Source organism: Leucoraja erinacea, chromosome 4, assembly GCF_028641065.1.
Source record: "Leucoraja erinacea ecotype New England chromosome 4, Leri_hhj_1, whole genome shotgun sequence".
Taxonomy (NCBI): Eukaryota; Metazoa; Chordata; class Chondrichthyes; order Rajiformes; family Rajidae; genus Leucoraja; species Leucoraja erinaceus.
Window position 1 is genome coordinate 98,582,620 of NC_073380.1, and position 17,324 is coordinate 98,599,943.

Consider the following 17,324-nt stretch of genomic DNA (forward strand, 5'->3'; position numbering starts at 1 on the left):
AAGATGTTTGTAAATAGGTAAAAGGGGGAGATGTGATTTGGCATTAATCTGCAATCATGTTCAAACAATCTTATTTACAGGAAGTTTATTTCCTCTTTAATGGGCTGGCATTTTTATGTTGTTTTGTGTCAATCACGTTCATGTGTAAAATCAAGTTTAACGTATCACCTGAAACTTGCGAGTATATTTTTCTATGGCCTTTGCTGTTGACAGTAAGGTCTGAGTCATTAGTTCTAATTTGAAAGCACATTATTTTTTTTGTATAAATGTTTTATGTTACTGACTCTACAGTGTAATAATGCATTCAAAATCGAATGCCAAATAGCATCACACCAGTCGCATCTTCCATCCCCACCAACTTTCTGCCATCCGCAGCGCCTACTCTCTCCACAACTCCTTGGTTCACTCATCCCTTCTCACCCAAGCCACCCCTCCCAGGTGCTTTCTCCAGTACCTCCATCCAGGGACCCCTGCAGTCCGTCCAGATGAGGCAGAGGTTCACGTGCACCTAGTCTAGCCTCATCTACTGTATCCAATGTTCCTAGTGTGGCCCTTGTGTACATCGGCGAGTCCGAGCTTAGACTCGGTGACCGTTTTGCTGAATACTTCTGATCGGTGTGCTGAGGCTAAGTGGATCTCTGTTGTTAACCATTTTAAATCCTCTTCCCATACTCATACTGACCTTTCTATCCTGGGCTGCTTCTATTGTCAGGGTGAGGCCACACGGAAACTGGAGGAACAACACCCCATATTCTACTTGGGTCACTTGCAACCCAATGGTATGAAGATTGAACTGTTGTCCAATGTTGGATAACTACATAACCCTCCCCTTCTTCCCCCACATAACATCCCTCTCCCTTGTGCCCCACCTGGACTCACTTCTATTCCCTCCCCACCCCCACCCCCCTCCAATCAGTATGAAGAAGAGTCCCAACCCAAAATGTCATCTATCCATGTTCTCTAGCAATGCTGTCTGACTCACTGATTTACTCCCAGCACTTTTATATATAAACTAGCATCTGCCGTTCCTTGTTTCTAACTAACAACTTTGATTATAAAGGTGCCAGCAGCGTTCCAGCCTTTTTCTCAGAGGATGATTCTCAATCCAATGACTCCAGTGATTCTGACAGCAGTAGCAGTCAGAGTGATGATGAAGAACAGGACACGTTTTTACAAGATGAGCCTTTGGAGAGAACTACCAGCAGCTCTCATGCGAACAGTGCAGCCCAGGCACCGCGTTCCATGCAGTGGGCTGTACGCAGCACCCAGAACCAAAGGTCAAATAATACAGCTCCATCTAGCAACAGCACTCCTGCAGGTAAGACCCACCGCCAGGCAGTTGTAACGTTTTGTTTATTAAAAAAATTAAGAACGTTTCTAAAGTTTGACTTTCTTAAATACTCCTCACGCTAAGAACTATCATGTGAAATTCAGGAATGGTTATGTTGAATCATATTTGAAAAAGTAACTTAAAATAGTAATTTAAAATCTTGCAAAACGTAACTAAAAACCAAATGTCTTCAGGTAACTTTTCTAATTCTTTAAACAATGTTCAGAACTTTTGGTTCTAAAAATATCCTTTGAATTTGCTCTATGTGCTGTTTCAGTTGATTTAAGTAGAATTTGCGATTTATGGTTTTGTCTGTTTTTTTTTCAGGCGGCTCAGCAGGTTTAATTTACATTGATCCTTCCACCTTGCGGCGCAGTGCTACGATCAGTACCAGCGCAGCGGCAGCTGCTGCAGCTCTGGAAGCAAGCAACTCCAGCAGTTACCTCACATCAGCGAGCAGTCTAGCACGAGCCTACAGTATTGTAATACGGCAGATCTCAGATCTCATGGGATTGATCCCTAAATATAACCACTTGGTGTACTCTCAAATACCAGCTGCCTTGAAAATAACATACCAGGATGCTATTAACTTGCAGGTTTGTTTTGTCAAATTCTCATGAGGTAATGTGTGCATACAGTTCCCCTTTTATCTTGAATAATCTGAAGTTTTCGTAATCTATTCAAATGGCCACTGGTTAAAAAACACCTTTCCCCTAAGCAGAGGTTGGGCGATTGTTTCGCCGAACACCTCCGCTCAGTCCGCAATAACCTACCTGAACTCCCGGTGGCTCAGCACTTCAACTCCCCCTCCCATTCCCAATCCGACCTCTCTGTCCTGGGTCTCCTCCATTGCCAGAGTGAGCAACACTGGAAATTGGAGGAACAGCACCTCATATTCCGCCTGGGTTGCTTGCGTCCGGATGGCATGAACGTTGAATTCTCCCAGTTTTGCTAGCCCTTGCTGTCTCCTCCCCTTCCTTAACCCTCGAGTTGTCTCCTCCCATCCCCCCCCCCTCGGGCTCCTCCTCCTCCCTTTTTCCTTCCTCCTCCCCCCCACCCCCATCAGTCTGAAGAAGGGTTTCGGCCCGAAACGTCGCCTATTTCCTTCGCTCCATAGATGCTGCTGCACCCGCTGAGTTTCTCCAGCATTTTTGTGTACCTTTCCCCAAACCTTTCTTGTTTCTGCTGTAGGTTTCGTTGTTCCATTTGATCTTTATTTCTCTAATTTCTTTAGCTTAATATGCTCAACTTTAGTTCTACTTTGCAATAAAGAGGTTGCAATTTTTTGTGTGCTGATGTCTGGAAATGAATATGCCCCTGTCCAATGTGAAACATTACCGAAAATGACCAAAACCTTGAGCAAAACAGTTGTTTTTTAGGAGCCTCTTCGAGAAAGAGGGAAAAAAATCAGAGGTGTTTAGGAAATAAGTGTGCCACTTCAGAACGGCACTGAGAAAGGTGTGCTGCACTGCGGAAGTTGGTATCTTTTGGATGAGATGGTAGTCCCATCTGGTCTGCTGGGTGTTTATAAAATCCTTTGTTTTAGCCCTCGTTCATTATAACATTGTTGTTAGTTGGAAGCCCGTTGTGCATAAATTGGCTCCAGTATTGCCTACATTTCAACAGTGTCTTAACATCAAAAGTACCTCATGCAATGTGAAATTCTTTATGGGTTCCTTAAGGCAATGAAAGCTACTGTGTAACTGCTAGTCTCTTGTTTAAAACACACCTTTGAAGTCATGTAAGGAAAGATTGGTGATAGTTGATGCCATCCAATTAAATTTGAAATTTAAATTTATGCATATAATTTGTTATTATTTTCCAGTTTATTCCAGTTTAACCATTTCTGGCTCCACTATCATATGTTTGGGAGGGGAAAGGTCTATTTTAATTACATAATAAAATGTACAAATCTGCTTTCACAAAGCTCCACAATGTTAAATTGGCAGGAAGATACTGGCTTTAATACTACGCATAAGGAACTGCAGTGCTGGCTTTTATACTCCTGTCTTGTAACCTGAGCATTTAGTTCTAAATCGTTTTTTTTTAAGCTTGACTAATTTGCAATGATTTAAAGAATAAAATTTTAATTTTACATTGCATTCATGTGGTAAACAACATGCAAGTTGACTAAATGTGTAGGAAAGAACTACAGATGCTGGTTTAAATCGAAGGTAGACACAAAATGCAGGAGTAACTCAGCAGGACAGGCAGCATCTCTGGAGAGAAGGAATGGGTGATGTTTCAGGTCGAGACACTTCTTCAGTCTGAATATCTGTTTAATTTTTCTGAAATGGCCATCTGTGGTTTTTGAGAAGATATTATGCATGATAATCACAGTGAAATGCCTAGCAGAGTATTGTTGAGGAATTAAACCCGAAACGCCACCTATTCCTTCCTCAGCCTGTCCCGCAGAGTTATTCCAGCATTGTGTCTTATCTTAACCAGCATCTGCAGTTCCTTCCTACACATTTGGATATATAATTTAACCACTCAGCTTCTATTGTTTCATGTTTTGATTATATCTGCAGAATTATGTGGAGGAAAAGCTAATGCCTACCTGGAACTGGATGGTCAGCATCATGGATTCCACTGAGGCTCAGTTGCGATATGGTTCAGCATTATCTTCAGCTGGAGATCCAGGTCACCCTAGCCATCCTTTACATGCTTCGCAAAATTCTGCTAGGAGAGAAAGATTAACAGCACGTGAAGAAGCCAGTCTGAGAACTTTAGAGGGAAGAAGGTGAGCTCTCAATATATGGGATCTCTTTGTATAATGGTACATTGAGACGGACGTGTATCCCTTGTGTAACAAAATAATCAAGACAAAATATATTTGCGCTATTACGAACTATCTCACAGCAGGTTAATCGTTTCTTTACGATAATTTCCATGAGCTTTCACAATTAAGCGCTGTTTCCATGCTACTTTGGTAGGCTTAGGCTGCTCATCGTTTTACAATATTATTTTCTTTAATGCTTACTACAAGGAAGAATGTAATTTATGATTTTACTCTGCTGTCCCTGCCCATCTCTTTCCTTTCCTTCTTTGCCCCCCATCACCCCCCAACCTTGCGCATTATATTTGAGTTGTTGCAGGGAAACGCATTTAAAGTGTTAAATACCCTTGGTTTATATGTTATCAAGTGTCATTATATGGTGGTCAGTCATGTTAATTACAATATGATATCAATCGCAATAATCTTTTAGACAGGACTTTTGAAAACATTTCCACCTAGCATATAACTTTATATAAATAACACTTAAAAAATATATATATATTACCCCAGAGTTTGTACATAAGAATAACCAGTAGCTCTTTCCAGATCTCAAATTGGGACTGGTTGAAAACATTACATGCTGACATTTTTTTCCCCCAAAGTAGATGGTATTATTTGGAAATATCTGTTTAATTTTTCTGAAATGGTCACCTGTGGTTTTTGAGAACATTATTATGCATGATAATCAAGAGTCAAGAGTCAAGAGTGTATATCATAGTGAAATGCCCGGTAGACATAAAATGCTGGAATAACTCAGCGGGACAGGCAGCATCTCTGGAGAGAAGGAATGGGCAACGTTTCGGGTTGAGATCCTTCTTCAGACCCGGAACGTCACTAATTCCTTCTCTCCAGAGATGCTGCCTGTCCCGCTGAGTTACTCCAGCATTTTTTGTCAATCTTCGATTTAAACCAGCATTTGCAGTTCTTTCCTACACAGAGTATTGTTGAGGATTTAAACGTAGAAATTGATGAAAGTTGCCAAAACATATTGCAAGTTTAGGTTTTAAAGCAATGTTTCATTATTGAGTTTGCTTTAGGCTAAATTAAATTGTGGAGGGATGAATATTAAACGTGAATGCTTATTGTGTTATTTTCGATATTTTGACTCCTTACTAGGCGTGCCACCTTGTTGAATGCCCGTCAAGGAATGATGTCCGCTCGTGGTGATTTTCTCAATTATGCCCTTTCTCTGATGCGTTCCCATAATGACGAACATTCTGATGTCTTGCCAGTTTTGGATGTTTGTTCACTGAAGCACGTTGCCTACGTATTCCAGGCACTTATTTATTGGATTAAAGCAATGAATCAGCAGACAACCTTGGATACGCCACAACTAGATAGAAAACGGTACCTATGTTCAATTTTTTTTTGAATGGTTTAAGGTTGAGTTTCTAGAACTAAAGCTACTTTTATTTCCAAACATCTAATTGGCGTTTTATGGCCCTGCTCGAGTGCCCTGACAATGGTGTTGATTAGGACATTACAGGATTTTGACTTTCTCAGTAATTAAGTACAAGAACATGTCAGGATGGTAAGAGTTGGAAGAGCATGGAGATGGTAGTATTCCCCTTCGTTTACTTTGTGATAATGAAGTTCATGACAATCGTGTTGAGTGCGTGTGCTGTGGCCAGAGGACACTGATACTAAAAGAAGGGAATATGAAATCAAATGGAAGCAATGCTGCATTGTGGCATGCTCTCAATGGATGATATTGAACGTAGGTATTCTTGGGGATTTATCTATCCAGGTGAGAATTCATCACATTCCAGACTTAAGCTTTATATAGAAGTGGTTTTAAGTGGCAGACTACCTGACTCATTGCAGAGCTGCCAATCCCCACTAACCTGCTCCTCCTGAGGTTGCAACATAAGTATCTCAAGTACAATCAATGTTCGAATTGATGTAGGTAGATTAGACAATGGGGTCAAAGATCATGCAGGTCATTTAACAGATTTTATTAATAATGATCATTAATCCTTGTGTGATTTTTATAGTAGATTTGTATATGCTGCTTCATTATTGAATTAGTAAATGGGCTGCTGATTGCTGAGAATCTCCAACAAAACATCCCTGATGTTTGCATGGAAGGTCTTTAAGTTGGTAGTAGATGGTTAGGCTGAGACCCCTTTCAAGTGGGTTTAATTGGCCTTTGAAACAGCGATTTCCTTTTGTCATTTTGCATCTTCGTAACACTGGTTATACTCTTTTATTTAAATCATTTCATTTTCCTTCTGGAGACTTGTGTTTGCAATGTTTTTCTGAAGTTCCCAAATTGGATTTAGAATGTACATTTTAATCTTATGCTCATTCAGCTGTTTTCAGAAAGGATTGCACAATGAAAAAGCTATTGCACCATAAAACTTAATTGGATTTAGAGATTAAATGAAATTCAAAACTGAAGTGGTCTACTGTAGAATTTTTAAAGCAATTTCTGTCCTTCAGTTCATTTGACTAACATTTTACTTTTAGCCCAGGAGGCTCTGTAGTTTTGTGTTTCGATTTAAGTCTGTAATATGCTTTGCTGCAGGACTCGAGAGTTGTTGGAATTGGGTCTTGACAATGAGGATTCAGAACATGAAAATGATGATGATACCAATCAAAGTGAGTATATTTGTGTGTAGAAAAAACTTCAAGGACGCACTTGATCTTAGCTGCCTATACCTGACCCATGCTGCCTCCCTTTTCCTGACCAGAGCCTCAATTTCTCTCAACATCGAGGGTTCTTCACTCCTACCTGTCTTACCTTTCACTCTAAAAGGAGCATGCATATCTTGTAATCTCAGTCAGACTTTTAAAAGCATCCCACTGTACGGACAACCCTTTGCCTTCAAACAACCTACTCCCATAAACTTTTGCAAATTACTGTCTTATGCTATCAAAGTTGACTTTGCCCCTTTTTAGAATGTTACATCTTGTGAACCAGCCCTGTCCTTATCTAGAACTATCCTAAAGCTATTAGAACTGTGGTCACTGGTTTCAAAAGGCTCGAACACTGACATTTCAGTCATTGCCCTGCACAATTCCCTATGAGTAGGTCAAGCTTTGCCCTCTCCCTTGTAAGGCTCTCCACATATTTCCTGAGAGGTCTTTCCTGAACACATTTGACAAATTTCACCAGTTTAAACCCTTGTTGCTATGGTAGTCCCAGTCTATAGTGGGAAAGTTAAAATCTAATCCCATCTCCTTGCCAATCTAGTTTAAACTGTCCCAAGTAGCACTGCCAATAAATTGTTCCCCTGCCAGTTTGGGAGCAGCACATCCCCCTTGTGCAGGGTGGTTCTACCCCAGAAAAGATCCCAATAGTCCAAAAATCCAAATTCCTAACCCCTTCACCAACTCCTCAACTACACATTCACATGCCCTATCTTCCTATTCGCTAACTGGCGGCACCAGGAGTAATCGAGATTACTCAAGACTATTTCCCTTAAGGTCCTACTCTTAATTTGCCAAACTCCCCATATTTACTCTTCAGGATCTCTCTGTTTTCCTACTCACTTCATTTGTGCCAACATACATAATGATATCTGGCGGCTTCTTATGAATTGAGACTATTCCCTTGAGAATATTCTGCTCTGAATCTGCTCCAACATCCTGGACCCTGGCACTGGGGAGGCTACACACCATATTGAGTCCTGTTTGCTGTAACTCCTGCAAATATGTTTGCTGCGTATCTCCTGTCTGTCCCCACATTACTGAGTCCCCTATCAGACATTTTCTGTCTGATTCTACCCCACCCCACTGCGTCTCAGAACCAGGCCTGGTGGCACAGATCTGAATGTTGCTGTGGTTCTCCTCTGAACAGTCATCTTCACCCTGCCTACCCATCCCCCAATCTTTGTCCAAAAGGATATATTTTTGGATTATTGATATGATAAAATTCATCAATTGTGTGCTTCATAGATATGCAGAATTGCCTGTCACAATCATGTCATCCACCCATTCTGATCACCTTTTATTTCCTTCTGCTCATACGACAAATAAGCAGCTTGAAGCTAGATGAATAACCTGTAGTCATAGTTGTATAATTTAAAGACAACTTGACCCAATTTTCTGCAAGTCTTAGACCTCTCATGTATGCTTGTGTGATTTGCAACTTTAGGTATTGCAAAATCTCCATGCAATTTATTCTATAAGACACCGTTGAATTGGCTTAACAAGTTGTAGCACTAAGGGTACATTTTGCTGAATCCCACTATTACACACGCCACTGTTATCTTTTCTTCGTTATACTTGTTGACAAAATACTGAAATATTCAGTAACCTAGATCCTGATTTTTGTGATTCTGAAATGAAATGACTAACATAAATTTAGTTTGCTTAGTTTAGATATCTTGTAGGGAATTTTCAATTTATTGTAATTTGTTCCGTTCAAAGTTACAAGTTCACAAACCAGTCTCAAAAGCTAATTTGAGCAAATTTGAAGGACACATTGGTGTGAGGAGTGTTCCATTCTGATCTCCACCCTCGTGTCCAGTTAATGTCCAGTTTAGCTAACAGATCTGACCATTTAGGGATTCATTTGCAGGATCCATTTCATTTTCTTGCTTGCAATTTTAAAAATTCTTCCAGCGTGTCTAGCGTGTTACTGTCCTAATTTGCCCAATGTTTCATGGTGGTGCTGCTGCTTAGGCAGTCATTAGTTATAGGGGGTGACGTGTTTCCATTCTGCTTTTGTGGTTTCTTGGGTGGCTAATGAAGACAGTGTAGGAATTCTTGGCTCTTCTGCAGTTGGGGAAAGTGATGGCTGATGGGGTGAGTTGGCAGGTAGTTTATGATATGTTGTGCTCCTTTCACTGCTACGTGAGACATCTCTACTCCCATTGCCTGGCCCTATGTCCTTAACGCTATTCTGAATTACCCTCTCTTTGAGCAGACATAACCTCGAGATTCGCAAGAGCTGGTAGAGATATTACATTTAAGGAGCTGGTAGAGATATTACATTTCATCTATCCACCAGGAAGTCTCTTCCCATGAGAGAGCTTGGAGCAGTGTCTGTTCCAGGAATCCAGCATTGAGCATACAAATGATGTGACCTGCTTATAGCAAAGCTGACCAATTGTAATTCAGGCCTCAATATTTGGAATGGTGGCCTTGGAGCACACATGCAAGCTGTCACTTCAAAGTGACTATTTTTTTCTTTCTCCCCTTTCAGGTTCTGGGCTGCATGACAAGGATGACGAAACACTCTCTACAGAAGCAGGACAAAATCATACATTCTTCCGGCGTTCTGATTCTATGACCTTCCTTGGTTGCATTCCACCAAATCCTTTTGAAGTTTCTCTCGCTGAAGCAATTCCTTTGGCAGACCAACCTCACCTTTTACAGGTAATCATGTCAGACACATACAAGTTTCCTGCAATAGTAGTGAAATTAGTTGTTGAAGGTGCCTAAATTGTATTACTGTCAAAAATATTTGTTAGAAGCATTTATTATTCCAGAGCACTTTTTAGTTCTTTACTTTTTCTTTATAGCCCAATGCCAGAAAGGAAGATTTATTTGGTCGCCCAAGCCAAGGACTATATTCATCCTTCTCTGGCCTTGGGAAAGGAATAACTGAAGTGACTGTGGATAGAAACTGCTTAGAGGTAAGGCTAAACATAATACACAAACATTTGTAATTCAGTACTTTTCAAGTTTTCCTTTGCAGATTGCTAGTTCATTTTCCTTCTGACTTGCCCTTTTTTTTTAAATTTATTTTTATTAGCAATTGTACAAAGATAAAACATTCGGCATCAAAGATTATACAATTATTGTACAGCTTCATTTTAACCTTATAAGCTGAAAATGAAAAAGAGAACAAGTGAGAAGTGAAAAGTGATAAGATAACTCGAAAAAGGAAAGACCCCTAAACTACCAAAGTAGTGTGGCTGAAAAATATAGAGATAATAAAAGGGAAAAAGAAAGGTGGAGATATACCTGCCCTCGCCGTGTCCCGTCCCCCCCCCCCGCCCACCTCTTACCCAGCCCGGCATCAGATTTGAATTTAACTTTGTGTTGCACCATGCAATTCTTGTAAGAATTCGATGACTTGCACTTTTTTAACATAACATAGTGCAAATACTGGAAATCTGAACTTTAAAAACAAATTTCTGGAAGTGTTCATGTGAGCCAAGCTTCTGTGCAAAGCCTACCTGTGGCAGATTCTTTGTAACTACTTGACGTTTAGGTTTAAGCTAATGCGACTTTCATACTGCCGTGGGATGCAGGTTAAAATAAGAGTCTTGACATTTAAAGTTGCATTTGTCAAGACTTTCAAGGAAATTTATTTTGTTGTTTTTCTATATCGGGCATCAGAAGTCCCACATTGGATTTTGTGAACATGTTCAGACGCAGGAGATATACCAACTGGGAAGATCAATATAGTTGTGCTGAATGCAAATTAGGAAACTAATTTTTAGTCACTAATCTCTCTAAAATCAAGGTCTAGGTATGGACTAGTTGGACAATTGAAAATGCAGGTTGCAATGGATTGCAAAGAATAGTTACCTGAATGATGTTAGTGGGGGTCCTTCACTTTCATTTGTGAAAATTACCCTCAGTTTTTTAAAATGTTCAAATTGTTTCTTCCAGTGGTATGTAGAACAAGGTTTTGTATATTATACATGGGTCTGGGTCAGTTTTTTCAATTGCAGCTGCTGACTGAATGGCATTCATGCAGTTTAGTAAGAGTCGTCTTGCCATGCATTTATTATATTTCATTGCATATTAACTGAGTTTTAATTGCAGCAAATGCTCAAAACGCTCAGTTGGTCAAACTTTAATAATTTTGTGTAGAACCTGTTCAACTTATTGACTTGATTTTTGTTTTAAACAAATAAATTGATGTTTGTTTTTAATTTTTGGTATGCTCTATATTTGCTTGAAAGAATTGGGCTGTTTTCAGGACTTATTCTGGAAAAGCCTCATATTCTAACAATTTCTGAAAACTCAGTTGATTAAACACTTTGCATTCTAACTTTAATAAGTGTCCTTTATATCATTGACTTAATACTTTCATTGCATCCAATTATAATTCATTTAAAAAAAAAAAATTGCATTATTCTGTGTTCAGAGAATCAAGAGCTGACTGCAAAATTAATATCGTGCAAGGTAAACTTTTAAAATTCAAGCATAGCTAATTTATATCAGTATTGTGGTCCAATTCAGGTGCTTCCCACAAAAATGTCCTACTCTTCAAACCTCAAGAATGTTATGAGTATGCAGAATCGGCAGAGGAAGACAGCTGATGAGCAAGTGTTACCAGACGATGAATCAGAAAATTCACGAATAGGGCCGTCTGCTCAAGACCTTGCAGCACAACTGAAAAGTAGTTTACTAGCTGAGATTGGGCTGACTGAAAGTGAAGGACCCCCATTAACATCATTCAGGTAACTATTCTTTGCAATATTTTGCAACCTGCATTTTCAATTGTGCAGCTATCTTTCAAAGTAGATTAAATGGATGTTAATAACACACTCTACCATATTCTTAACCTTGTTTGTAGTTTTAGAAAGTCACCTTCTCTTTCTATTGTTTTAATTTAACCTCAGGCCACAATGTAGTCTCATGGGAATGGTGATTTCACATGACATGTTACTCGGACGTTGGCGATTGTCTTTGGAACTCTTTGGCAGAGTATTTATGGAAGATGTTGGAGCTGAACCCGGTTCGGTAGGTAAAATGTAGCATAATGACACTGATATAAGAGAAATTTGAAACATTATTGTTTTCAAAATTATTGTAGTTTTATGCAGCACTTGAATTACATGTCTGAATTTTTCCAATAGATCTTGACTGAACTTGGTGGGTTTGAAGTGAAAGAGTCCAAATTCCGGAGGGAAATGGAGAAACTAAGAAATGCTCAATCCCGAGATCTAACTCTTGAGGTAAGAACTTGGTTTGATTTCATAATTGCACATTGGATATCTACATTTAATCTTTGTTCCTCCCCCCCCCCCTCCCCCTTCTAACATAATCTTGATAAAATATGGAACATTATTGAATTTACAAATTGTTTCAGCCTTTTTTAGAAAGGCAATAAATAAATGAATTTGTATTCTATTTATTTCCAACCCCTCCTATGGAGTTGTTGATTGTGGAAGTCCTCTTGTCCCCTCAGTGCTTGGATAATGTAGCTACTTATATAAATACGGGTGTCAGAGATTTAGGGAAAAGGCAGGAGAATGGATGGGGTTAGGAAGGAGAGATCAGTCATGATTGAATGGCGGGGTAGCCTTGATGGGCCGAATGGCCTAATTTTACCATCATATGACCTTATGAAATATTCATGAAGAATTAATTAGCCATGTACATTAGAAAATGCACCTTCTCCAGCAAGGTAGCGAGTCAGCAATATTCGTGTGTTAGCTTGCCGCAATTATTTGGTAATGCTATTGAAATCACGATATCACAAATCAAATTCAGAACATCCTTGAGAGAGAAGGTGAACAGCTGGCAGTAGTTGTGCACGTAGGCACAAACGACATCGGGAAGAAGAGGAAGGAAGTTCTGCAAAGCGAGTTTAGGAAGTTAGGAATAAGACTGAAAAGCAGGACTTCTAGGGTGGTTTCCAGTACCTCGTGCTAGTGAGGACAGGAACAGGGAGATAGGGGATCTGAATGTGTGGAAGAGGGGCTGATGAAGGGAGCAAGGATTTAGATTTATAGACCACTGGGATCTCTTCTGGGGTAGGGGTGATCTGTACAAAAAGGACGGGTTACACCTTAACTGGAGGGGGACTGACATTCTGGCAGGCAGGTTTGCTAGGGCTACACTAAACTAAATAGTGGGTATGAGGGATTGACAAATTGGGAGTACAAAGGGAAAGTGAGTACAGAAAAAGTTACAAAAGACTCTCGAGTTAATGGGAAGGAGAGTTCGAGAACGGATAAGAGAGTAAGGTCAAGGTAGCAAAAACAGGAAGACTGATTACTACCTAAATGGCGTCGTTGGGAAAAGGGGAAGTACAACGGGATCTGGGGGTCCTTGTTCATCAGTCAATGAAAGTGACCTTGCAGGTATAGCAGGCAGTGAAGAAAGCGAATGGCATGTTGGCCTTTATAACAAGAGGAGTTGAGTGTCGGAGCAAAAAGGTCCTTCTGCAGTTGTATAGGGCCCTAGCGAGACCACACCTGGAGTATTATGTGCAGTTTTGGTCCCCTAATTTGAGGAAGGACATTCTTGCTATTGAGGGAGTGCAGTGTAGGTTTACAAGGTTATTTCCCGGGATGGCGGGACTGTCATACGCTGAGGGAATGGAGCGGCTGGGCTTGTATACTCTGGAATTTAGACGGATGGGAGGGGATCTTATTGAAATATATAAGATTATTGAAGGTTTGAACACGCTGGAGGCAGGAAACATGTTCCCGATGTTGGGGGAGTCCAGAACCAGGGGCCACAGTTTAAGAATAAGGGGTAAGCCATTCAGAACAGAGACGAGGAAACAACATTTTCTCACCTAGAATTGTGAGTCTGTGGAATTCTCTGCCTCGGAGGGCATTGAAGACACCGGTTCTCTGGATACTTTCAAGACAGAGCTAGATAGGGCTCTTAAAGATAGCGGAGTCAGGGGATATGGGGAGAAGGCAGGAACCGGGTACTGATTGGGGATGATCAGCCATGATCACATTGAATGGCTGTGCTAGCTCGAAGGGCCGAATGGCCTATTACTGCACCTATTGCCTATTGAAAGATTCAATTGGGGAGCTTCCTTGACTCTACAAGGTTTTTCTTTTGCAAAATCTGCGAAGCCTTTCACTTTTTTGTGGAAATACTAATATCACACAAATTTAGAAACTGCGGATCGGCATCTGATGTTTAAAATCTGTTGTCGTCCGTGCCTAGTCTTTTTCCAAGACTTTTTATCAGCTTCTTCATCTCAGTACTTGTTCTCATTTCATTATTGTAAGTAGCTAAGTGGTTTGGAGAATTTTAATTGAGTGAACAAATATAATTTTAATGTGTTTCAGGTTGACCGTGATCGCGACCTCTTGATTCAACAAACAATGAGGCAACTGAATAATCATTTTGGCCGCAGATGCACGACAACACCAATGACAGTGCACAGGGTGAAGGTCACTTTCAAAGATGAGCCGGGAGAGGGCAGTGGAGTGGCTCGAAGTTTTTACACTGCAATTGCTCAAGCATTCCTGTCCGGTGAAAAATTGCCTAATCTTGACTGCATACAGAATGCCAGCAAAGGATTGCAAACTAGTATGTATAGTCCAATGTTTCTTAGGAATGCATTTATTGTGTTCTAGAACTACTAACGGGTTTCCTTTAAGTGAATTATTGTTAGAAATTGATCTTTCTATAAAGCATGTTATTAAACCACTGAACTCTGAAAAACAACCCAGTTGCTTACACAATCTCAAAATGTTGGATAAAAATCCACATCTACTGCATCAGTTTAAGATCATTGTTATTGCGCTACGCTTGGTCATTCACATAATGGAGGACAGATTAATAAAATCTACCTTCTTAGATCAGTTTGTGGTAGCATGTAGATCATCTGATCATTTTAAGTAGGAATGGATTTTGTAAAGATACTATAGACTTTAAGTCCAAGTAACTGAAATTTTGATTTTTTTCATTTTGTTTTATAACTTCAATTGTTGGTATTAGTTGTTAATAGAAGTAATAAAATGAGTATTAAAGTTAAAAATTGTAAGTAGTTGTTTATGGTTTAGGCCTAATGCAGCGCCTGAGGAACCGGGAGAGGGAGCGGGAAAGGGAGAGAGAAAGGGAAATGAGGAGAAGTGGTGGAATGAGAGCGGGCTCTCGTCGAGATCGAGATCGGTGAGTGAATTATTAATATGTCAAAACGTTTAGTGTGGTGATAAGCAACTGAGCAGGTGTTACTAATATTCGCCGTTTTAATTTAGTTCCTTCACCTGATCTGTTAAAATGTGACTTGGTCTTAGAAACATAGAAAAATAGGTGCAGGAGCAGGCCATTCGGCCCTTCGAGCCAGCACCGTCATTCAATATGATCATGGCTGATCATCTAAAATCAGTACCCCGTTCCTGCTTTTTTCCCTCCATATCCCTTGATTGTTTAGCCCCAAGAGCTTAATCCAACTCTCTTGAAAACATCCGGTGAATTGGCATCTACTGCCTTTTATGGCAGAGAATTCCACAGATTCATAACTCTCTGGTTGAAGAAGTTTTTCCTCATCTCAGTCCTAAATGGCCTACCCCTTATTCTTAAACTGTGACCCCCTGGTTCTGGTCTTCCCCAACATCAGGAACATTTTACCTGCATCTAGCCTGTCCAATTCTTTAAGAATTTAATGTTTCTATAAGACCCGTTAATTGCTACTCTTTGCTTCCTGTCTGCCAACCAGTTCTCCATCCATGTCAATACGCTACCCCCAATACCATGTGCTCTAATTTTGCACACTAATCTCTTGTGTGGGACCTTGTCAAAGGCATTTTGAAAGTCCAGACACACCAAAGAGAGAGGGGAGCTTGCATTTGGCCCCACTTTTGAAAGTGGAGAAATATACAATGGAATATCTATAGTACGACCCTTTTTTAAAAATTTGTGGTGTTGATTCGTCAGATTAATGACATTGTCACTTAACCTTCAAGGAAAAATCCTTATTATCCAAAATATGTTTGCAAAAAAATAAAAAGGCATGATTCTATGTTAACTACATGCCATTCCATTTTAATCTGTAGAATGATTAGTACATCTTTTGAGAATATCTAAGTTTTAATCACTGAGACATTCCACTAATTCAGATCCAACATGCTATTTAGATTTAGGAATGATTACTACATCGTGATTTTGGGTCATCAGCTACGTAAATGCAATTGCTGTGTATCTTGAAAGAAGTTGCACGGAAAAAATTGCCACCTCTATGATGTCGATGCCTCATTTTTAAAGCATCAGTTCTGATAATGCAAGGAAATAACATCATTGATTCTGGACTCCCAGTTATTAAGCTGCGTGAGCAGTCAACACATTGAAATATATTTGACAGAAAACCAATAGGTGAAAGGCGCAATTTTTTTAACTGGTTTCACAAGTAACTGCTGATGGTGGAATCCAGTCTGAAGATAGGTCCCAACACAAAACGTTGTATGTCCATTCCCTCCACAGATGCTGTCTGACCCGCTGAGTTGCTCCAGCACTTTGTTTTTTTGCACAGTTTTTAACTGACGGACTTAAACACTTTACAGTTCATAAAATAAAAATTGACCACAAGATTAAGGTAGAAATTGCTCTTTCAAAAAAATGCTATCGTTTTTACTTTTGTTTTGGAATCTTCATGTCACTCATAATTTCAGACTGCATCAGTTACTTTAGGAACAGAAATGTTGCTCAGCAGTACTTAAAAAATAAATAATAATTTTTACCTTGTTTTAACTTGTCACAATTTTAAGAGTATTAATATGTAGTAAAATTAACTTTGTATTTCCTTTATGCTAAAAAAGGTCCTAAAACTGCAGAATCTATAGGGTAGCTGGTGATCACTGACAACATCCTCCAGATTTCTGAGCTTGAACTGCATTTGTGCTATTCCAGAAATCCTGTTTCACAGCATAATGACAGTAAACATTGGCAGGTTCATTGTCACTGAAAGCTCAAAATCTGGATCATGTACTCTTCCAGTGGTTTAAGAATTTGCTAAGTTGCTAAGACTTTGACTATCCCTGTAACAAGGGGTTTTGAAAGTGCAAATTACAGAACTTTTAAGATTTGTTATTTTTAGAATTTTTTTAAGATGGTAAACTTGCATTCACAGTTGAATTGTACTTTGAGGTATTAATCACAATTCTGAAGCATTTAATCGGGCTTGTAATGTTCCCTTGGACTATCCATCCGCAACTAGTAGTTCTGATGTGATACAATCAATGATTAGTTAAGTTAATACTCTTAATTCTGTAGGGAATCAAGAAGGCAGCTTTCGATAGATACCAGACCTTTCCGGCCAGCATCAGAAGGAAATCCGAGTGATGATCCAGATCCACTACCAGCCCATCGGCAAGCACTTGGGGAGCGGCTGTATCCTCGAGTTCAAGCAATGCAGCCAGTGAGTGATGAGTAATTGGCTTGTTTGGTTCTTTACCTGGCGATTCATAAATTATAGGAGCACAATAGGGCCATTCGGCCCATCAAGTCTACTCCGCCATTCAATCATGACTGATCTATTCCTCCTAACCCCATTCTCATGCCTTCTCCCCAAAACCCTTGACCCTCATACTAATTAATAATCTATCCCTGCCTTAA

General features: G+C 39.8%; 1 protein-coding gene across 1 annotated transcript in view; it reads left to right on the forward strand.

Moving 5' to 3' along the window:
• The window catches only part of LOC129696717 (E3 ubiquitin-protein ligase UBR5-like), a 135,244-nt gene that overhangs the window by 105,393 nt on the left and 12,527 nt on the right, over positions 1–17,324 (forward strand). Inside the window, 13 exon segments of the mRNA XM_055634847.1 lie at positions 1,061–1,318; positions 1,658–1,926; positions 3,862–4,073; positions 5,226–5,456; positions 6,637–6,710; positions 9,262–9,434; positions 9,581–9,694; positions 11,256–11,476; positions 11,639–11,759; positions 11,876–11,974; positions 14,057–14,300; positions 14,777–14,885; positions 16,983–17,127. Coding sequence (XP_055490822.1) covers positions 1,061–1,318; positions 1,658–1,926; positions 3,862–4,073; positions 5,226–5,456; positions 6,637–6,710; positions 9,262–9,434; positions 9,581–9,694; positions 11,256–11,476; positions 11,639–11,759; positions 11,876–11,974; positions 14,057–14,300; positions 14,777–14,885; positions 16,983–17,127 — 2,270 coding nt within the window.